Source organism: Hyposmocoma kahamanoa, unplaced genomic scaffold, assembly GCF_003589595.1.
Source record: "Hyposmocoma kahamanoa isolate Upper Pololo Valley unplaced genomic scaffold, ASM358959v1 192, whole genome shotgun sequence".
Lineage (NCBI taxonomy): Eukaryota > Metazoa > Arthropoda > Insecta > Lepidoptera > Cosmopterigidae > Hyposmocoma > Hyposmocoma kahamanoa.
The window spans coordinates 5,120,667-5,143,412 of NW_020653719.1; the positions used below are offsets into that span (position 1 = coordinate 5,120,667).

Here is a 22,746-nt window from a genome sequence, read left to right on the forward strand (position 1 = left end):
GAGTATTTGACTTAGATCTGCTGGCCTACTGTGAGCTATTATACAGCTAATAAAAACAAAAATTGATCGCAGAGCCGACCACGAAGACGGCGAGGTGGTAGCATATAATCGCGCCATGCTGCCTCCGTACTACGCGTTACTGCGACTGATGTGCCGGCGATCGGCGGCGTTCGCACGTTCGCTCGCCCAGCACCAGAATATCCACTGGGCCTTTCGCAATATCGCGCCGCATGCGCATCTCTATCCCGGCGCTGCTGATGAGCTGCTTAAGTAAGTAATTTGTTATTACTTAAACTACAGATGACGTACTTGTGTGACTTTGGTTTCGTTTGTAATTCGTTTTTTTAGACTCAGGGTCGTATTCCATAACTCTACTCAATGCTCAAGTCAGGACTTGTGTATGATTTCAAGCACTAGAAATGCGACCCTAATGGCAAGGACTTCTATGATTTCTAATGCCTTAAATCATACTCAAGTCCTGACTTGATCATTGAATAGAGTTCTGGAATACGATCCTCAATCGTGACATGGGCCAAGGACACTCATAATTGGAGCCATAAGCGTTTACGTTATATACACTGTACTATACAAATTGTAGCTGGCACAATGGATGATATTATGCCATGATCTTACCTAGTTCTATTACATACTAACTTACTGTTCACTCGTATGCTGTATGCAGATGACGTCCTTTTTTGTCCGGCCGAAAGTTTAAATCGGTACTGACCATTGCAGTAACATTTATCGCTGCTTTTCAAGAATAGTGACCAAAATCAAAATAGCTTTTTACTTATTACACAGTTGTAGAATGTGCTAAATTTTATCGTGAATAAGAAATTTTATCGTGAACTTTCTATTGGTTAAAATAATCACTTGGAAACAATAAGGGTACTGTGCGATTCGTCGGTTTTACGCGCCAAATACGCCTTAGTTTTATTGAAACCCTCCTTGTGATGAATTAGATATTTTTGAGATGGTCCGCTACTCTAGAAAACCTTCGATATGTATGTACCAAACATAATCATGGCGTCTGTGCTTTTTAAAGACTAGCTCGTATTCTTGCGGCGCGCGGTGGGAACGGCAACGGAAACAGCAACAGCGGCACCGGCAGCAACGCGACCGAGAATACCGACGGTAGAGAGGCTGCGGCCTTCCGTCGGAGTACGCTTTCGGCTTATTTACAAGGTCAGTATAAACTGTGCATTAAATCGAACCATCTTGCCAACTTGCGCTCAGCACTAAAATCAACTATGTCTGTCTCTTGGTTGCTTGAAATCCAAACTACTTACCCACTCGTGAATACCTTTCGCAGAAAACAATGTGAAGTATAAAGAAAGATTAAAGTAATTCCCAAACATGAACAAATGTGACGAATTCGAAAAGTGAAATTAAATTATTATAAAAAGTAGACCATAAAAATTCTATTTCATTAAAAGCACTAATCTGGCGAATAATTTCTACAAGGTTATTGTTTGCCGTTAGGTTTAAACGGCAGGACCTGTTGGACGACGCTGATATCTGCATTTTGTACGCTAGTCGAGAACGAGGACGATAGGTTGTATGTTGTATATAATGGAGGACTACAAATGACCTTTGAGGTGAGTCAAAAGGTTTTTGTTTTAATTTTCTATTTAAGATCATTGACAGAGCTAGGCATTTTCTCCAATTTTTCTTCTCTTCCCTGGACCTTTAGGAGCCCACATCTGCCATCCATTTTATTTACTCTTTGTAACGAATCCTTCTTTAAAAAACAAATTTTAACTGTTTATTATCCTCCCAAGTTAGCATATAAGAGTCCTAAGAAACCACTACAGGGTACATCTTTTTAAGGGTACCATAGCATATTATTGTTTTAATACCTTTGCCGTTTACGAGTAGAAACTACTTTTTTGATATTAGAAAACAAACTATTATAACTGTTATATTCTTACTAATTTTATTCTAAATATTTTTAGGCTTTGCACAGTCTTCACGCTGTGTACGTTGAAGGCGGTGGCGGTGGCGCAGGCGCAAGCACAGTCCGCGCGGAATTAACAGCGGCATTACGATGGGCGCGAGCTTTATTGCGGACTCTGCGAACTCGCAGAGATGCGAAGGAAGCAAGGGCGTTGCTACTCGCGTGCAAGGATTGGCCTGAGTGCGCGAGGCGGCTTTTGACGGTGTTGAATCTGCAGAGGCATACGCACACGTGTCTACACGCTTTAGGTCAGTTTACTTGGTACTTCTACAAACTAATTACTGTATTTATTTATAGACTACCCTCCTTACGGTCTGCGGCGCGTGGTCGGTTTCAGTTTACGGGGTGTGCTCATGCTCTTCGGTGGCACAGCAGTTAGTACTATGGGCGCTTGATGAGGAGGTCGATTCCCGATTTATGCCAATTTAAGAAACAAACATTTCTAAGTTGGTTTTGGTCTGAGTATTCTGGGTTATCGTTGATTTGGTAATCATAGTACCTATATAGTACAGGAAATTTTGGCAGCAGTTTGGCATTTTTTCCCCCTAAATACTTCTCTTTGGCATAGCTTCCAAGAAAATGAAATCTAACATAGAGAAGGTTGAGATACAACAATGCTATAATAAGTATCTCATTTCCACTACATCGAGAAGCATGCTTTATATTTTTACAATTGTGAGATCTTGTACTCGTAATCTATTACGTCTCCGTATATTATCTCCATTTGATGGCGTGCGGACGCTTCGGGCTTCGCCCTCCGCGGACCTCGACCTCCGGCCTCGGCACTTTATGGCTTTGTTTTAAAAAAATTGAAATAGCTCCTTAATGGCGGCCATATTTAAAAATTGCAAAAATATATTTTGATCACTAATTATTATCAAACAATCTTAGAAATCTTTTCGTGCCAAGTTTCAGTCCGAGCAAAGCAAGTTTTTTCAATAGCCATTTACATAAAAAATTACGGCTATATTGAAAAACGGCAGAAACAAAATTTTTACCCCAAATTGTAATTGAAGCCACTCCATTTTCAGTCGAATTAGAAGAAATTTTTATCTACCACCAAAAAAGTTTGTATGGCAGCCATATAGAAAAATGGCGAAAAATAAATTGTGACCGCTAATTATTATTAAACACTCATAGAGACCCCGAAATGTCCATTTTCAATCGAATTAGAGCAAGTTTTTCTTCGGCTGCCATTTTGAATTCGCCATCTTGTTTTTTTATCCCAGGCAGTTGACCACTATCAATCTCTACGACATTGCTTCGAGCACCTCCTACCTATCTCTAACAGTTTCCGTGATAGGATACTTTGAAATTTGTATAGCGGCCATCTTATTTATTTGAATTTCGAACGTTTTTTACTTCCAGCGGAAATTGACCAGGGTGTACCTCATAAAAGTGCACAAATATTCCCTCCATATATTATAGTTTTTGCAGGCCGTTGATCACTCTTTCATATTTTCTACATTTAGATCTTCTCATATTTGATACTTTGCTTTGGAATTATTGACCTACCAACAAATGGACATCGGGTCTAATACAAAATCCACGAAAAAAATGTCCGAACTTAACCTATATAAACGTAGTGACATGTAACGAAATATAAAAAACTAAAACATTTAATTTGAATTGTAACGTCATGAACGTCTGCCTAATTTTGCTTGCAACAATTCAGGGGCCCAAAAACACCATATTCAGCTTCTACTGGAAACTTAACAAAATTCACCATATTTAGCTTCGACTGAAAATTACTTGAACGCAAGAGTAATGGAGTAGCCTTTCTCCTAAATGATAATTAATTTTTATATATACTATTGTGTCGAATTTTGTACAAATTCACTTAAAGATATAACAAAGAGTTGGGCAGATACATACATACAAATGTTGCTGCAAATGTGAAAATAAGCGTGAAAATAAGAAATGTACCGATATTCCAACTAAACGTAAACTCAAATATCCGTAATTCCGAAAACCGATTTATAATAAAACCGTTATGCTTTTCGATGCTTCTCACAAAGCCAAAATTAGCTTTTGTTTTGTAATATTCGTAAAAAAATACATTTGACATTATGAAAATTCGAGCTAACGTTATTTCGGGCAAATGTATTTTCTGACTTTTGATAGGTAATCCCTAGCCGTAAAATGAGTACAACAATGTTTTGTTAGTTATATATATATATATATATATATATATATATATATATATTGCTAACGTTTAATAAAAAGTCATTTTAAAAATAAGATTAAAATCAACACGACTCTATAGTTTCTTTGTTCCAAATATTTCAATCACTTATGGTTCGAACAATTGAAAATGACCAAGAAGTTTATATAAGCTTCTTGAAATTGACGTATTGGGTCTCTTTCCATCTTTTGCGCATGCAATGTGTAGAAAAAGGACAGTTAGCGATTTAATTATTTTGTTTGCTTTTGTAATTTATATTTACGATTAATTTATATATAAATTGTGTGCGATTTTAACGCCCTATATGTGCGGACACTTTTTAGCGCGAAACCAACGTCCATTTGTTAATAGGTCAATGTTTGGAATTTATCGGCGTACAACGGTATAAATATCTTTTTTCCACCATATCGGGAAGTATGCGTTCTATTTCTATCAGTGAATAAGAACTTGTAGCTTTATATATAAAATGTCAAGATTAGGATAATTCAAATTTGTTAAAGAAAAATTATTTTTGTAAGTTTTAAACGATTAAAGACGTAAGTTAATATCACGGAGATACAGCAACCTTTGTCCAATGATTCCGGTCCGTGGTTGCCTTCATGGCCCGGTAGAAGGTGCGTCCTTGATTTGATCATTTACGTGTTACAGGAGTCCTTCGGGAGTTGGTGATGATCGGCGGCGGCGCGGCCCTGGCGGCACTGGTGCCCCTCGCGGCGGGGGCCCACTGCGCGGCGCGCGGCGCGGCGAGGCCACGGGCGCGGGCGCACCTGCACGGCTGCGCACCGAGGCACCCGCCCGGGCCGCCGCTCGCGCCTGTCTACAGGCCCTACCACAAGTTCATAGGTGACGCTAAAGTGTGATCGAACGCCTATATTATCATTTACTTAATGTTATGTATTCGTGTGTGCATTTTGATATAATAAATTTATTCTTATAATTATTTAATATGTAGCATTAAATTTCATGATTTTATTTTTGTCTACATATTACTGCCGACACCAGCTAAGTTTATTTTCAATTATTCAAAGGTTAGCTGGAAGAAATCCGTTTATGGGGGGTAAGCTCGCCTATGTAACATAACGTTTTATTTCTTTGTTAAATATTTGTTTTATTGTACAATAAAGTGTTTACATACATACTTTTTACGAATGCTAAAATAATGTTTTACGAGGGCAGAAACGACAGTCCTGCAAGCTGATTTTTTTTAATGAAAATCCGAGAAACCGAGCTGCATGATATACGAATACACTTCACATTGTAATTGGGTAATGCAATGCCTGTTTATAGACACGTGCTGCCGGGTGGCGCGCGCGCAGCGTTGCATGTCCGAACAATTGGTGCTGCTGTCGACTTTGTGTGCTTTGGAGGCCGTGCCGCTTAGGTTCAACTACTTTGCCGCCTTCTGGCGCGACGTCGCCGAGTCACCGGTATGCTATAACTGTTCAATGTTACACATTGAAGGTATCATATGTCACTATTGATTTGGATCGAAATATACTGTTGCCCGTAGAGTTCATCTAAAAATCACCAATGATGTTAGCCCTAGGGCTGTGGTTACCACTCCTAATAGGGCAACTGATATTAACAAAGAGTTACACAGCTCATAAAAATTTTAGTTGCTCTGACTAAATCCGTATGAAATCTGGGAGCACGCCAGGGCCTAAGTGGGACAAGTCAGGACGTACATCTTTACCTGGAAGTAATTCAGAGCATTTTTCAGTCCCCCTTACCTTTGTTATCATTCATTTACTATATTATTAATTACTTTGTTTTTGGCAAGACTGTATTCGGATTATATTACAATAAATGCGTCATCGTTCTAGGCTGATGCAAAGATGGAAGAAATGCTGCTGGAATGCAGTGTGGTGACGGAATATGTGGACGCAATATTGCTGGACGAACGCGAGTCGTTGGAGGATCCGGCCATCTTCCAATTCATGCAACATTATTATCCAAAGGTACGCTATTATCATACCAACACACAGATCATAAACATGATAATTCAGCGTAGCAAATTTATAATCATATTATATACAATAGTAACGTTTAGACCTACCAAGTATTTTTTATTTATTTAGCACCTTCAAGATAAATAAAAAGGCCTTTTTTTAAAGATGTATCGTTTTTTAAACTTAAATGTAAAAAGTGAACGTTATTGTCGTTTAAAAGACATAATATTGTATTTATTATTTTTGATTGACGAAATCATTGACTTACAATTATATGGACGTCGGGTCCGCGCTAAAAAGTGTCCGAACTAATAGGGCGTTAAAATCGTATACAGAGCGTCATTCACGCTTTAGTCTTCGTTTGTTTGGACTGACAGCGAAGCAAGCAAAATTAGACAGTACTGCGATGACATCACAATTTATATTCAACGTTTTAGCTTTTTCATATTCCTTTACATGTCACTACGTTTAAATAGGTTGACTTGGGACATTTTTTTCGTGGTTTTTGTATTAGACCCGTCGTCCATTTATTTGTAAGTCAATGGACGATATGATTATTTCTTCATTATACAAGCAATCGAAATCAATCAAATATCAGCACTTTGTTCCAGGTGATTTGTATACAATTGTATTCTGGGGGGTTACTCTCGATCTCCGTCCGAAACAATTACTGTCAAATAAGTAATATTCGACAAAATTAAAAGACAAGTGTCCAGTATGAAGCTTCATTCGCATCACGCGTCTTTTCATTTGGTGAAGTATTGCTTATTTGGCAGTAATTCTTTCGGACGGATGTCGGACAGAGATCGGCAGTAGACCCCCTGGTGACACTCGACACTATTCACGACGTATATAGACGTTAATGCGTCTTTAATATGTTATTGAAATGGAGAATATTGTGTTACCGTTCAACGTATTTGTCACTAGGGCATGCAAAAACCGAGTGATTTTGAAAACCGGTTTTTTCGGTTATTAAGTCTCGGTTAACCGGTTACCCGGTTTTTTCGGATATTTTTCCATTGTCACCCAAATAATAATTGTTTAAAAGCGTCAGAAAACTACAAAACATCAAGTTTGGGGGTTGATGTTGCTCGCTTTCGTAGGTTTACCCTCGAGACCCTACAACTGAACCCTAGGTGGTGCTAAAGATATAACAAATGGTGGTTAGCTGCGACCGTGCCTAGTCATCACCCCCCCGACGCAGTCGACTTGCCAAATGGTTTTCCACCTTCTCCTTTCCATCACTGGGGGACCAGGTGTAGGCTTGGGTTCCACCCCTATGTTGTGGATATTCCAAAGATTCGCTCGAAGCGTTACGCTTCTACATTTATATGGCGAACGGCTATGGAGTGGAATTGCCTGCCTGCAGACTTATTCCCCCTGAACACTATAACTTGAGCCTTTACAACGCGAGAGCCTTTAAATAGGCACTATTTAGATGTACATGCTCTACCGTCGACCTCATCGTCACTTTCAATCAGGTGAGATGGAGGTCAAATGCGCACTTATATATCATGAAAAAAGTTAGTGTTTTGTAAATTATTTTTTATAGAATTCACATGTAATGAGATCAATGACGTCTCGAATTATAATAAAAAATCAACAGCAATACGAATACCGTAAAAAATATATACATATTTTAAAGATAAGCAATTAAACATCTTCGTTTTCAGTCTGATTCTCTGTTCAAGATGTTCCAACATCTGAGGAAGAAGTCTGATAATGTTCATCATAGTTACCCAGCGGCGCATCTAGTTATTCTGGGGAATGAAAGAATGCTTGTGCCCATACCAAATGACCTAATTATGCTGGGAGACAGACGCGAAAATTTGCTTTGACGCTAAGCCTTTCCCAGCTTGTCAGTAGCGCCATCAGGATTCCAGATGTTAAGTGTCATACGACTAATTGCTCTGTCTATTGTCTTTTGAAACCTCTCCCCACCCGGTCAGAGGGCGGTATGAGACGGTTGTGGCGAAACAGGTTAGCAGATTGGGACGCAATGTGCTGACAGGCTTGCTTTAGTTCAGGGAACTCGTCGAGCTGTGCTGATGCTGTAGTCGAAGTCTTGTGTTTAGGTGTGGAGTATTACATACCATCCTCTGATGTACCCAATAGACCCCAAGCTCGTCCATGTTTTAGCGTTGATTGTAGTTGTACTGAAGTACAAAAACAGCGTATGCTCGACTGCCCAAAACTCCGAATGCTCTAAAATTGAAGAATGTAATAAGAAAGACATACAAATGAGTTTTATGCCCAGCCAAGTTCGACCATGTGCGCCGTATAGGGGCTAAGTTTGCTTTTTTTCCAGAAGGTAGTAAGTCCTTTTGGTCCCTGGCCAAAGTTGTCCCAAACTAAGGTGTCCTTCTTTACCACCACTGCTGAGGCTGGACGGCTTGCTGACCCATACTGCAGAAGAGAAGGCGAATCTTTTTGCAGAGAATAGGTGTCTGCGTCATGCCAAAAAGATCTATTCAGAACTCAGCGGAGTCTAAACGTGAATAAAGCTAGCGGACCAAATGGAATTCCAGCAATAGTCCTGCGTAAATATGTGCCTGAGTTGTCTCCTGTTCTCAGGTCGTGGAAGCATGTGCTCTGTGCCTGATGGATGATGATGATCTTCTTATGTATGCGTTGCACATGTGGAGCGAGCCGAGGAAGAGGAAGGCGTAGCACTTGCAATGTCTTGGAATATTTCTAAAGCCTTTGACAATATCTGGCATGCAAACCTTAGGCAAGCTTCACTCTTATGGGCTGCCCAATGACCTTTGCAATTGGATCTCGGATTTTTTGAGTGAGCGTTCGATTCGATCTTACTACACTACATTGAGCGATAGAGTTTCGGAGTGCGTCAGTCGTGCGTCTTTTTGCCTCATATCAACCATATGTTAATTCCAGGTACCTTCAGGTATACTGATTACAGCACAGTTATACAGGGTGACTGGTTGAACGAAATAAATATTTAAAGTGGCGAATGAGTAGCTGATACCCATCCCGAATATGTAAAAATATCGCCCCAAAACATTATAAAAAAAAATATCGTACCATTTTACAAATACTAATACTCTGTTCGTTTGAGCTACTCTACGAACAGCTGATTGTTAGGAAAATGAACCGCCCGCAGCCGCGCCGCGCCCCGCGCTACGAGCGCGTGTCAAGCCTCTCTCGCTTAAAATGTTTTAAAAATAATTCCATTTTCCCTTCATACTTTGATTTTGGCTTAGGACAGGCAAAAATACCAATTAAACTACGATAAATTATTTTTTAAAGTACACAATATTTTAGGCAGTTGTAAAACACAAACTAAGCTAGTAGGTATGAGCATGGTTTGGTATTTTTGGCGTATTTAAAAAATGGAATCATACCTGTTTACAATAATTAATTTTGATTAAATTTACAAATTTACAGCAATCTTAACAATGTACGGGTGAAGACCGTCTCTGTGTAAGAGTTTCCACACTGTCCATTGTGACACTCCGAATCGTCTTGCTGCATTTCGAGTACTCCGGCGTGGGTCATGCTCAAAGTATTCAAAAATCGCTTCTTGTAGGTCCACTGGATACGGATCCCTTCCTCGCCCTTGAGCATGCGAGGGCACAGTGAACTGCCCAAAAGTCCTCAAACGAAAATTGAGTCCTAAACATTAAAGTGTAGGATGGAACTCGCCGATTAGGGAACATTTCACGGTACAGGTCCCTAGCACCACTAACTACATCATTTGCCATAACATAACACCGTATCATGTCCCAGTACTCCTCATTTGTGTAGTGATAAGGCATCGTTATGTGTCACTGCACTCCACGGAATTACACAGTTGAATAGACCGATGTATCACGGAAAACAAAGATCGGCGCGGCGGCGGCGGCGCGTGCGTTTAATCGCAAAATCACAACGTCCTGACTTACAGAAGGGCGTAAGCGAACTAACCCGGCGGACGGCGCCGGGACGCGCGGGCGGGATTGGGGTAGCCGGCGCAAGCGGCCTTCAACGAGTAGTGGCGGGGGTGTCTAATGTACATGCGCAGAAGATTTTGTTTTGACGAACGCGGTGTCACGCGCAGAGTAATACAAAATGTTAGAGCCAGTGTTTTCTTTAAATAAAAATGTTTAATATTTTTTTTTACATAGTCGTGTTATTTTTACATATTCGGGATGGGTATCAGCTACTCATTCATCTCTTTAAATATTTATTTCGTTCAACCAGTCACCCTGTAGATAGGTACTTGATCAATGCAAAGGTAAGCGGAAAAGAAATCCAGTCTTGTCCAGAGTCTATGATTAGTCGTTTGGATTTGACACTTCGGTTGTCTCTGATTGGGGTGATGCCAAAGTTATAAAATGGAACGTTCTGAAACGCAGGCGTGTCTATTTTCCACGAAATCGAGTCCCTTTGACCTGACTCCGACTGTTTGCGATATATCCATATCGATAACCGACCATCGCCAGCTACTTGGAATGAACTAGTGCAGTCTGTTCTTCAGCAGATGCATAGAATCCATGGCCAGAAATGCAACCAGGAAGCTTGACATCCTTTTCAAGGTGAGATGTTACTTCACACCGAGACAGTTGTCACTCGTCATGTCAGTATAATAAATAACCCTTCAATCCTTTTTTCCACTATGAAGGCTATGATGCGAAGTGAAGTGCCTAATTAAAAGAAATACAGGTAAATTAAACAAGAGTTGATGTGTGCGGTTTATCTGCACATGGTAGCAGCAACACAAAAAGGAAAGCCAATTTTTATTTAGGTCACTTTTAATTATTTACATTTGTTGTTTACGTGATTGTTGTTATCGCGGTGATCAATAGATGGTCCTTACTATATTTTGAACTATTTTACTCTATAAAGCCTTATGAAATATTTTAAAGTGCTATTATTGACATGATAAGATAAAGATAAAGATAAAGATAAATTTATTTCTGTATAAAATATTAACCTAAATACATACATGAATCTTATTAAATAACCTATTATTTACATATATGCGCCAAATTGTCGCAAACAATGAAATTATTTTATGTTTACATTACTTTAATTAATTAATGATGACACTTAACCGTCAAAGAAAACTGTGTTACTATAGGATTATGATCATTAGGTATCACATTCTATAATTTATTCTCGTAGCTGGCCGGTGGCGGCGCGGCTGGCGCCCTAGACCCGTTATCAGAAGAATTGTGCAGCTCAGCGTCTAGAGCGCCGTTGAACACGCTATTGGGCCCTGTGAGAGCATTACTGATATTGTCGTCTCGAGGGCGATTGTCGCCTAATGCGGCGAGGGCCATGCAGAGGGCTGCGCTGACGTTGCAGCAACGACTGCAGCATCGGACGGGTAAGACATAATTTTATAGTCACATTACATGTTGAGGAACATAGTTATTAATCAACCATAGGAGCAAGTAAATCTTCTGAATATTTATTGACCTTATTCAGTAATAAATCATTATGTAGACAATCATAAGATTCAGTTTAGATAAATTGGTATGGACCTCTACTGAGTGTGCTACTTGGGATGTCCAAGGTAACAAAGCTCCTTTCTTATGCCTATGAATTTGATATCCAGGAGTTGCTTTATTCCTGTGCGTAATTTGTTTCTAACCAACAGAGGAGGACACGTCTGAGCCCGAAACACCAACCGAGCCAGCGACCGAAGCTGCTCGATGTCATACGCCCGAAGGCAGCTCCGCGGACGAACAACCCGACGAACTAGGTCATTCTGACCAATCGGAAGATGAAAACCGGACACTACGCCCTTCAGAATTGCGTGCGTTATTAAGCACTGCGGCGCAGGACTTGACCGCCGCTGCAGCTGCCCATACACACACGCCAGACTCATAGGACATATTTCAATATTTACTGTGGGCTATCGATCTTTGACGATTAGTGCTCATTGTGTGTGATATCATCGCGTGTGTCTTCGTGCTCGCAGGATCTGTATTGATATTTTATACTGAATAGCTTGTAACACTTTGATAGTAGAGTTCATTCACTTAGCTTTTAAATCGGGGAGTTTCATATTCAAACAAGATTTTCTGTATACTAACTAAGGGAATTTGCAGATCACAATAATATTTAACAAGAGAATAAGCCTAAATTGCGTTGACATACCAGGTGCATTGTATTAGTATTGCTCTAGAGGACCGATTTGAAGCAGAATCCATTGTCTAATTGATATTTATTCTCCACAAATAAACTTTCTCTTTTTTGTTTCTAGGAGATACCTAAAAATTTAAAAAAGGAATAATACTAATTAGATGAAGTGAAAATGGTATTTTGTAAAGCTAAGGTCAACAACAACAATATATGGAGAATGTCAGTGGTGTAATAAAAAACACTAACTCCCAAAGCAGTTTTTTGTGGAATTAAAAAATCACTCTGGGGTCTCGTATTTGTTCATTTGGAATACTAATTTCCTCGATCACGGAGGTTATCGTGTAATTACATAATAAAATAAATCACATTTGTGTCTTAAAATAATATGTCGCACATGACAACTAATAGTATTATCATAGTATCATCTCAAAACGGCTTTAAGTTATATTAATATTACCTATTTAGTTTCAAAGCGACAGTGTTGTCCTGTCACTTTGAAATTAAATCGTATGTGAATGACACGTCATTACAGCAGAAATTTTGCAGATAAATTATTAATATAACGCAATTTTGAGGTAAAATATAATATAACGCAATTTTTGAGATAATACTATGTTAGTTGTCCAGTGCGATGTGTAAAAAGTTACAATGCCAAACTGACATTTATTTTTTTAATGGAACCTCTTTATGGACCCCGCTGCGATCTCATTGTGGTTTCTGCTATAAAAGAAAGATGTTTTTTAAGTATTGAGGGTTTCTAACTATTCGGGCGAATTTTGAAAAGATTTCATTCTGTTTAGGCAGTGTTTGAACTGATTTCCATATAACTAGATTTTTTTTCTTCTAATTCCATAGAAATGGTATATGAAAATGTTGTTGGTCTTGACCTATATTAACACGTGTATATTCCTTGAAGTTAATATTGATCATATGCATAATTTCTAATTCACTCGCTGATTTAAGCTATCTAAAGCAATGGGAGCAATTTTTTTTCTGTCAAAAGAGTACTAGACGTTTTTTATTACTCTTCTTCGGTATTCAGGTAGCACCGATTGGCTACCTGTTTAGTTGGTTTCTTGACAGTGACATCAATTTCAATTTAAAAAATAAATATAAAAGAATGATCATTTCACAATTGCATTAACAATTACTTATGTCGCAAAGTCATGTCACCCCATATACCCCCTATCTTTTATTTGAACTAATTTCTTTTTTATTGAATTGTATATACAATGATTAATTCATTATTAAAACTGATGTTATTTGTATGATTGTGTAACAATATGACATTTCTCTATTACCTTGTGACATTTAACCGTCTTGAGTCGAAGTTTCAGAAGTAGCCTTCATTCATTGACTTACAATTATATGGACGTCGGGTCCGGGCTAAAAAGTGTCCGAACTTATAGGGCGTTAAAATCGTATACAGAGCGTCATTCACGCTTTAGTCTTCGTTTGTTCGACTGACAGCGAAGCAAGCAAAATTAGACAGTACTTTGATGACATTACAATTAAAATTCAACGTTTTAGCTTTTTCATATTCCTTTACATGTCACTACGTTTACGATTTCGTTGACTTGGGACATTTTTTTCGTAGTTTTTGTATTAGACCCGTCGTCCATTTATTTGTAAGTCAATGCTCTCATTACTAAAGATTCAATGATGAAAGAACAGCGATGACTGTACTTGTCTTTCTTTATCTACATCCCTCTCATGAAATGTATAAGCTGCCAAATTGAACATTCCAAAAACCACAATCATCACAATATGCTTAACAATTATAGTGTTTTAATACAACACTTGTCTAACACCGTGTCGTGAATGTATGCATTCAATATACTTGAATTTGTAAGCTTGTTTCAAGTTTTATATAATTTTGTAAAGACAATAATGGTCCCAATTTGGTGTTCTCAGTGGGTTTGTTCTAAATTTCAAATGTCAATATATCAAAACTTTACCACGTCAAATATTTTGAATCTTACATTTCAAATAGTATGATTCAAGTCAATAAAAATATTCTCACAGGACATTGGCGAAATCGCCATTTTTTGTATAATTTTTATAATAATGTTAAACTACCGTACATAGTTATTTTTACTTGACATTGGCAAAATCATTGATTATTTCGATGGAGCCATAACATTTAAAAGAAGAAGAAATAGTATGATTGTTAATAAACCAAATAATTATATTTCAGAATTTAAAAAATGAACGATTGAATTTCCGTATGATAGACTTGCAATTTTTGGAAACTTGAAACATTATTTAGATATGTCGATATTTAACCTAATCTTTATTCTCAATGATGAATAATATATCAAAAATTAATTAAAAAGCGTAAGTTAAAAAAGTCCCGTCCAAGGCTTTGTACTTTGCTTTGCGAGCGTTTTAATTAGGCCAGTAGCCATGTAAAATATTTAGTTTGTCATTTATAAGAACCTTCTACGAATCATATATTTTACATGTACCTGCTTAACAACTTATGGGAGAGTGTGCTTGCATATTTAACTGAATAAAAAGGATAGAAAAACCTGAGTACTTGCAGTACAAATCAAGTACATTCTCCAATTTTTGTTTTGATGTTAAAGAAAGCTTTGCATTTATTGGCTTCTCTTGTTGATTTTAAGGGCAAATCTTATCATATACTATACTCAGAGTTAAGGTAATATGTCATAAGTTTACTGAAAAAACTTTACTAAAAGATACCAAAGTTGACAAGCAACAGTAAGAAATTAACATCTGTAAGTGAGTTGTTTTAATAAACTAAATAATGCTCCTTGTCGACACACTGCCCAATATGCATAAGTAATTCTCGCAAGCTAGTTGGTGTTAAATATAATCGATGTATATAAAATGTATGCCCCGTTTATAGAAGAAACATGTCCATTTTATATCTTTATAGATGTGACTTCACTATTTCATGCATCACAAATTAATGAAATTATAAATAAGGGAGGTAAACGTTGCATGTCGTTCACATAGGTTCCGATTTTCATATTATGTAGGCCCTAATTTATTATTGAATAAAATTTTATCTGGTGATTACACTCGTGAATAACAGTGAAACAAAAAACTACAACCCTTCAAAAGTTTTGGAAAACTAGAATGAAAAATAATATGCTGTAATGTCTTTTTATAAATGTAGGCAACCAGTTAGTGCGTTGTGCAATGATAAAGTAGGAACCATTTTATGAATGTACTTGTCCATGTCGTTGTATATCTCGCGAAACAGAAACTTACTAAGAGAATGCGTGGCATAAAATAAAATTCGTACTGCTTTGAAAGTTACATGTGCGTAAATTTTGTTCCACGAGATATACATATTTTTTTTGTTTTTGTAGCTATGAGATATGAATTATAAATGTATGTGTCAACTTTGTATAAGAAGCAATAATGTCTATCGAAGTGCAGATTGTTTAATATTATGGTAATTTTTCAATATTTTGTATGATTCATTGTTGTATATCTGACTAACAGTCCTTGTAAGGGGTGAAGACCATGTCTGCCTTGATACTTAAGATTTAAATTCAGTTATACACCACTTGCGATAAGAACAGTCCTAAGTGTCAAGCTTGATGTGCTCTTAACTGTACAAAACCTGATTTGCAGTAGAACTGTATGGAGCAATGAAAAGGGTTGTTAACTGTTTATCATTCAATTTTCAGCTCTTTTTATGTTTTGCAAATTGTATATGAAGTTATGTAAAAGGCCTATGATGTGTTTATGAATGTTGTGGACAGTCACTAAAGGGTTCTCTAAGGTTATGTAAAGTGGTGCTATCAATCTGATTCGAGTGACTGTGTTGGAGACAAAATGTATATTTAATTTTGTCCTCATTTAGAGCTTATTAATATATACCTTAATTATAACTATGCTGTAATTTATCTTTTATTAATTTTAAGACTATATTTACATTTCCAGTGGAATGTGGAGTAACTGTAAGTGTTCTGCAAATGCTATATCAGTATATCCCATTTCGTTATGTGCTTGTAAAATAAATATAAATGTTCATGTATTATACATCCCTCTATGTTACTGGAACTGGAGTTTCAGTCAAATTTAACTGTGTTATTGAATTTTTAATTTGTGAAATTTAATTTAAAATACTGTAAATCGGACTGGAAAGCCAAAGTAAACAGTATTTTATAAACTTCAACTTTTTATTTAAACCCAAACAAGAACTTTTTAAAATGTTATAAGTGAAGACAATTTTTATTACACATTTTAATACAGATAAGTTACTCCTACTTTAGTTTTTGTAAAAGTCTGACTTTAATTTCAGCTGGAAATTGATCAATATTTTTATGTGCACAATTTAAACAATAACTTTTATGGAAGAACAGACTACACTCTTTGTTTATGCATACAGTTTTATGACATAAACTACAATCTGCACCAAGCACCAATATTTCTCCTTTTCCAGGTGGACTGAAAGGGTCTTTCATTACATAACTGGGGTATTTGAGCTCCACATTTCTTGAGAATGGAGGACTAATTCCTTTATAATGTGCCTTCTCATAAATACCACAAGCAGAGCAATGGAAGTCATAGACAATGTGCACAGGTTCATCTTTTTTAGTATCTTCCATTTTTCTGGAACAATGAGTGAACAAAATTAAATTTACAATTTATAAGGCTCATATATCTAAAAGAACCTTCCTAAAATACATACATGTAAAAAACCAACAATGTTTATTCATATTAAGTGACATTAATTTTCTCTTTTGGAGCCTCTACTGGCCACCATGATGGTTTAATAACTTCAGCTGTATAATTACTCATTTTAACAGTGCCTGCTTCAATAGCATCTTTGATTCTAAGTAAACCTATACCAAAATCTTGTACAAATCCCCTTAACACTCCTATTTTACCCTTAGAATTTCTTGCCGGTACTATAGCTTCTTCTTTATCTATATTTTCAAGAACACCAATTTGTTCTATGAATCTGAGTGGCATCAATCTTTTTCTTACTACTCCTGTGTGGTGAATCCGTGCTGTCAGCTCTTGGCCAACATAACAGCCCTTATGAAAGCTTACTCCATGTAAATAATCACAATTAACTTCTAAGGGGAAGCATGCTCCAGGGGGCAATTCATCAGGACCCTCGCCAACTCCAAGCTTATATCTCGCATATCTGTACACATCCTCATCCTTGAGTATAACATTTTTCCCAAATAACTCTGTTAAAGTTGCCGCATCTAGTGAATTTATAGTTATGAGTCTACAACCTAGCTCTTTTAGTCTGGGGTCTGCAAAGAGGTTTATGTGACTTTTAGGGTCAAATGTAATCTCTGGCAGTGGTGTGTTAACTGTTGATATGAGCGTCCAAACGTCATAACCCGCACTGGCATCATCAAACAATATATTTCGTTTAAGTTTGTACAGACTTAAATGCCTTAATAATGAATCAAATACGCTTCTTTGGCATTCTAAGAGAAATGAATTTTCATCCCATTTGTAAATCAGGCTGTCGTACAACACCCGACCTTTGTTGTTAAGAAACATAGCGTACATACACTTAGCACCATCGTTGAAATGCCCCATATCATTGGTAATAAGCCCTTGCAGGAAATCTGATGCATCTGCACCAGAAACTTTCAGCAATTTTTTACTCCGTAGTTGCACTAATGCTGTTGAGCAAAACTCATTGCGCGAGTGTTGTAATATCCCGCGCACTATACATGTTTGTGCAAAAAGTCTATTTACCTGTCTGAACATATTATTTAATTATTTATGTTTCACATGAATTAAAGTATTCACATTTCAGAATAATGTTTATTTTTAATTGATAATTAGATCGCTGAGTTTGACAGAACCAAATGTACGTTTTGAAATTTGACTTTGACGTTTACTATTTTCAGGGTCCAAGATCATACTGCCTTGTTTTCATGAGTAGTTTAACAATTGTTTTTTTTATAAATTCTCCTTTTTTATCTTCTTCGTCGTATATTAAAATTAAAGTAGTGTTTTTTTAGTAAATTTTATAACTTTTTCTTTTCGTATTCTTAGTCTTTAATAAATTTGTTTTTAAATACTTATAATAAGAAAAAAGAAAATTTTATTGCCTATTTCTATTTATACGCATTTATTTCATTGTCTTGGAATATCTGCAATCAGTCGATCAGGGTCTGAGACGATAAGTAGGAGAGATGAAGAACTTAAGGTTATTTTATTGCCTGCTTCAATTTATTCGCAATTTATTGCAATTTATTCTTTTGAAGATCTGCAATCTGTAGATCAGTCTGATTAGGAGCAGAAGAGATAATAATAATATAATAATAATAATACTCGTAATGATATAACAAGAGATAAGATTTTAAGGTTAAAAAATAGATAATCTCTCCTCAATCTGGTTAGCATATTATGTTATTCGCCGTGCTGTGTACGCAGCGCGCTGTAATAGCACATGGGAAAAGTTCATATTTTATGTAGCAAGTCGTTACGTGTGACGCTTCTTCGAAATAAATGGAAATTTTGTGATAGGTAGGTACTAAAAATACATACCATATTTATTTTCCTGGCTGTAGACTACAGTTGTATCCCGTAGATCCTTTAACTTTTTTTGTGGCGGGTTTTACGTGTATAGTTTTTACAAAGATTATTTTTATTTTAAGTATATTATGAAGAAAAAACGAAGAAAGAAATAATGATGAAGAAAGTTAGGACTATATTCCTTATTTTAAACCAAATTTACAAAAGACTTTATCCTGATAATTCCACTAATTATGAATTCAAAGTTATTGTTCAAAGTGATAGAAGATAATATGATTTAAGTGAAAATAAAACATAAATATTGACTCCCGCCGCTTAAAAGACTGTTTAATACATCATGAAAACGCTCGAGACACGCTTCGGACGACCCGACTCGATTGCCCTTGCCGAATTAGAACGACTCCGAACACTACCACGCCTCACCGATTCACCGCGCGACATATGCGCCTTCGCCTGCCATGCAGCCAACGCAACAGCTACACTCAAGGTGCTCAACCGCGCCCAATGCCTCTTCAGCCCCGAGACAACGAAGACGATGCTAGAGAAACTCACACCGTCACTACGCTACAGATGGTTCGACTACCTCACCACACAACGCGACGGCACACCAGAACTGATGATGCTAGCGATCTTCCTCCAGCGCGAAACAGACTACTGCGCTTCCTACGCCCCCCTGGAGAACGTCGACATTCTGCCGCCGCTCAACGTGAAGAAGACACAAAGGGCCTTCACAGCAACATAGAAGCCAGTCAACAAATGCGCCTGCTGCGGAGCCGTCGAACACAACATCAACAAATGTCAGAAGTTCATAGACAGCAACGTCAACACCAGATGGAACACAGCCAAGAACCTGCGGCTATGTTTCCGCTGTCTACGTTACCGAAGCAAGACACATTTCTGCAAACGCGTCAACTGCGGACAAGACGGCTGCGAGTATTCTCACCACAAACTACTTCACCACAAGAAGTCTGAAGAGGCGACTACTGAAACAGTCTCATCAACATGGGCACCCAGACAGTCACGAGCCTACTTGAAGATCCTACCCTTCGACATATTGGGACCGGCGGGAGTAGTACATACTTACGCACTACTTGACGACGGCTCGACGGTGATACTCATTCGGGAGGACGTGGCCCAGGAGGCGGGCCTGGAAGGCCCCATAGAACTTTTACAAATAGAAGCTATCACGCACGAGAACTTCGACGCATCCAAGTCTCGCCGGGTAGCACTCAACATACGCGGCGCGAATCGACAGTACACCATTCGCATCCGTACCATAGAGGAACTTTGCTTGTCACCACAGACGATAAGAAAAGATGATCTCCGAGCCTGCGAGCATCTCCGTGGCATAGAAGAACAATTAAAGTACAAATCAGCGCAACAGACGGTGCTAATCGGTCAAGACAACTGGCACCTACTCACTCCTAATAACTCATGGACCTCCGCCTGAGCAGAGTCTTACAACACATGGACCTATTCCGTCCCCGCCGAGCTAAGGCACGCTACAAACGCACGCTGATGAACAAACAGAACGATCCAGTGTGGTCAAAAAGCCGAAGACACGACGCGCCGAAACCGCGAGCGAGAACACTAGAATGTGTGCTAGCCTGCATGAAGCCGTCTACGAAGTGCTACCCGACTTACGAAATAACAAGCCTCCGTCTACGCACAGTCGACTGCGCTCCCTGGCGGTCGAACTTGTCAACGGAATTATAATACTAAAGACACGAATCAACGCCGCAGCGGATATCACCGACTCACAGAATCGAGCTGCAGTACTAGACGGGAATAACTAGCTGTAAAGTTGTACATAGATTACGTACACAGACAACTTAATCACAGTGGAGTCGAAGCGACAGTAAACGAGTGCAAGCAACATTACTGCATTTTACGATTACGCCCTGTCACGAAAATGACAATACACTGATGTCTTCAGTGCCGCATCAAAGAGCTACGCCAACAGTCCCAACGACCGGAGACCACCCACGCTGTCGACTGGCGCATCATCAGCGCCCGTACACCTACACGGGTCTGGAGTACTGCGGCCCACTGACCGCCACCGTTGGCCGAACAACACAGAAAAGATACAACAGCGTACTGTAGTCTAGGCTCTACTCTAAGTAGAATTACTGGCTGAGTGAATATAGTTTTGTATTTAGAATTTGTTTTGAAATAGGAGATTAGAAAGAATAGAACGTCTTGATAGTTCGAGATGTAACCTCAATAAGAAAATATGTAAAAAATACAATAAATACCAAGTTGTGAAGATTATCCCAGTTCATATTTATAAAAATACCTCTCGTTACGCAACATGAGCTACGTCCAAGCTTACAGTACCAAATATTAATAAGATAAATAGAATTTTATTCTATTTAGATAATATCATAACAAACATCTAATCTTACATTTTAAATATTTTTATTTTATCTACTGTAAAATCCTTCAACGAACACGCTGTCCTTACGGACCAAATTTAATAATAATATTATAAATATAGTTATTATTTTATATGAAAAAAAAAACGTCAAATTGGTAGAATTGTTAACTTTATTAAAACTTAATAAGTAGGTATAAACTTAATAAGTATCTAGTTTTAATATTAAAATTAATGTGTAACGTCAATAAAAACCTATAATAATAAAATTGTGTATTTTTATTACAAATTGTTCAGAAATGCAATATACGTTGACTTATATGTTTTCTTTATCATGATAACAATGATTGTAATGTTGTGAGCTAAAAAGGGAATTTTTAATTTCATAGACATCTACGTGAGTCCAATTTTAGGCTACTGCCACAGCGGGCGCTAGCGAGAGGTATACAATTCTATATTGAAAAAATTCGAAAACTTTCGTCGTTCGCACAGGATTTTGTCGAAAAGTGATAATATGTACCTATACTGTAGGGTGTAAGTCGTGCTCACTTAAGCAACATGTACCTAAATACAACATAGTTCATTTTCCATTCTAGCCACACGAGTCTTCAGCTTTCAGCGATGTTCGTCCAGTTCTCTCGGGCTATAAGTCATTTCAATAGCCTCTTCTCTATCTTTTTTATTCGGCGAAGTTTCCAATTTTATAGGTGAAACGTACAATGAGGTGGGTTCAGACTTTGGCTCGTGTTCGATAGAAGCAGTCACCAACTCAGTGGTAATCGTGGGCTCAGACTTCACCGAGGCTACGTCTCTCTTGTTGGGTGAACTGTTTGTGGACCGTTGCGAGTGTCGAGGTGATTTTCGAAGATGGGGTATGATTTTCTGTTTGTAAATTTATTGTTATTACAAGATGTTAACTTACTTTCATTTCATGGTACTGAAAGCTTAAGTGAGTGATTGCATAAGTAATATACATATAAGTAAATCTGTTTGCAAACCTGTTTTGGATCCACAAGGAATACTCCAGTTTTCCTGACAGCAAAATCGGGCGCAGCGAGACAGCGTGCCAGCAGCACCGCCGCAGCCACGGCCCACAGCGCCCAGACTCCGGCCGAGGCGGCCCTCGTGGCCGATATGCGTCCTCCCATTCCCCACGTTGTGTTCCACGCGTCTTCAATCAGTTGATCGACTGATGAGCAACTGGTGACATTGAATGTTGTAGTATTTATTAACTAGGTCCAGTCACAGCTGAGCTAAACGAGCTGTCGCTTGAATTATTTGATTTAAAAAATCGTAGGTATTTGAGATATCTCTCAAAGGGCAGTCCCTTCGAGACTATGGTCGTTGCAACATATCCGAAACGTCGAGGTAAAATATATGTTTATACACGATTAAGTCCCGATTTTTAAAATCGAATAATGTGTAAAAATCGTGAAGGTTTAAATCAGTGTACTGTCGCTTGAAGTTATTGAGTAGGTACATAACCAAAGTACTCAATGCTAGAAGCTAAGAAAAGGAGGTAAGGTACAATTTAACAAAGAATTTTGACAGATTGTTTATTTTAGGTATCTCCCACCTACCATATTAACAAAATACTAAAAGTACACACATGGATTTGCTAAAAATAAGTAATCAGCATACCTACCTACTGCAAGCATTTTGACACTGGCATACTCAAATGTAGTAAAAAATATTTATT

General features: G+C 37.9%; 3 protein-coding genes across 4 annotated transcripts in view; 1 reads left to right on the top strand and 2 right to left on the bottom strand.

Annotated features, from left to right (window-relative positions):
- The window catches only part of LOC113226664 (ubiquitin carboxyl-terminal hydrolase puf), a 64,243-nt gene extending 51,518 nt beyond the window's left edge, over positions 1-12,725 (top strand). The window contains exons 48-56 of the mRNA XM_026459385.1: positions 47-270; positions 1,046-1,185; positions 1,483-1,598; positions 1,956-2,205; positions 4,791-4,985; positions 5,430-5,569; positions 5,966-6,100; positions 11,216-11,420; positions 11,694-12,725. Coding sequence (XP_026315170.1) covers positions 47-270; positions 1,046-1,185; positions 1,483-1,598; positions 1,956-2,205; positions 4,791-4,985; positions 5,430-5,569; positions 5,966-6,100; positions 11,216-11,420; positions 11,694-11,926 — 1,638 coding nt within the window. The 3' untranslated portion in view covers positions 11,927-12,725. The remainder of the gene's footprint in view (positions 1-46; positions 271-1,045; positions 1,186-1,482; positions 1,599-1,955; positions 2,206-4,790; positions 4,986-5,429; positions 5,570-5,965; positions 6,101-11,215; positions 11,421-11,693) is intronic.
- Positions 12,726-16,657: 3,932 nt separating this feature from the next.
- LOC113226667 (putative transferase CAF17 homolog, mitochondrial) lies at positions 16,658-17,899 on the bottom strand. The gene is made up of 2 exons (XM_026459387.1): positions 16,854-17,899; positions 16,658-16,774 (listed from the first exon to the last, which is right to left on the bottom strand). The coding sequence occupies exon 1, from the start codon at positions 17,897-17,899 to the stop codon at positions 16,883-16,885; it is 1,017 nt and encodes a 338-aa protein (XP_026315172.1). The 3' UTR covers positions 16,658-16,774; positions 16,854-16,882.
- A 3,309-nt stretch (positions 17,900-21,208) lies between these two features.
- LOC113226532 overlaps positions 21,209-22,746 on the bottom strand; it is a 46,811-nt gene continuing 45,273 nt past the window's right edge. For both annotated transcript variants that reach the window (XM_026459183.1, XM_026459184.1), the window contains exons 6-7: positions 22,046-22,247; positions 21,209-21,929 (exon numbers count right to left, since the gene is read on the bottom strand). In XM_026459183.1, the coding sequence (XP_026314968.1) occupies positions 21,663-21,929; positions 22,046-22,247 (469 nt within the window). In that variant the 3' untranslated portion in view covers positions 21,209-21,662. The remainder of the gene's footprint in view (positions 21,930-22,045; positions 22,248-22,746) is intronic.

Coding starts and splice junctions, on each gene's coding strand:
- LOC113226667 (XM_026459387.1), bottom strand. CDS start 17,899: ATGTTCAGACAGGTAAATAGACTTTTTGCACAAACATGTATAGTGCGC.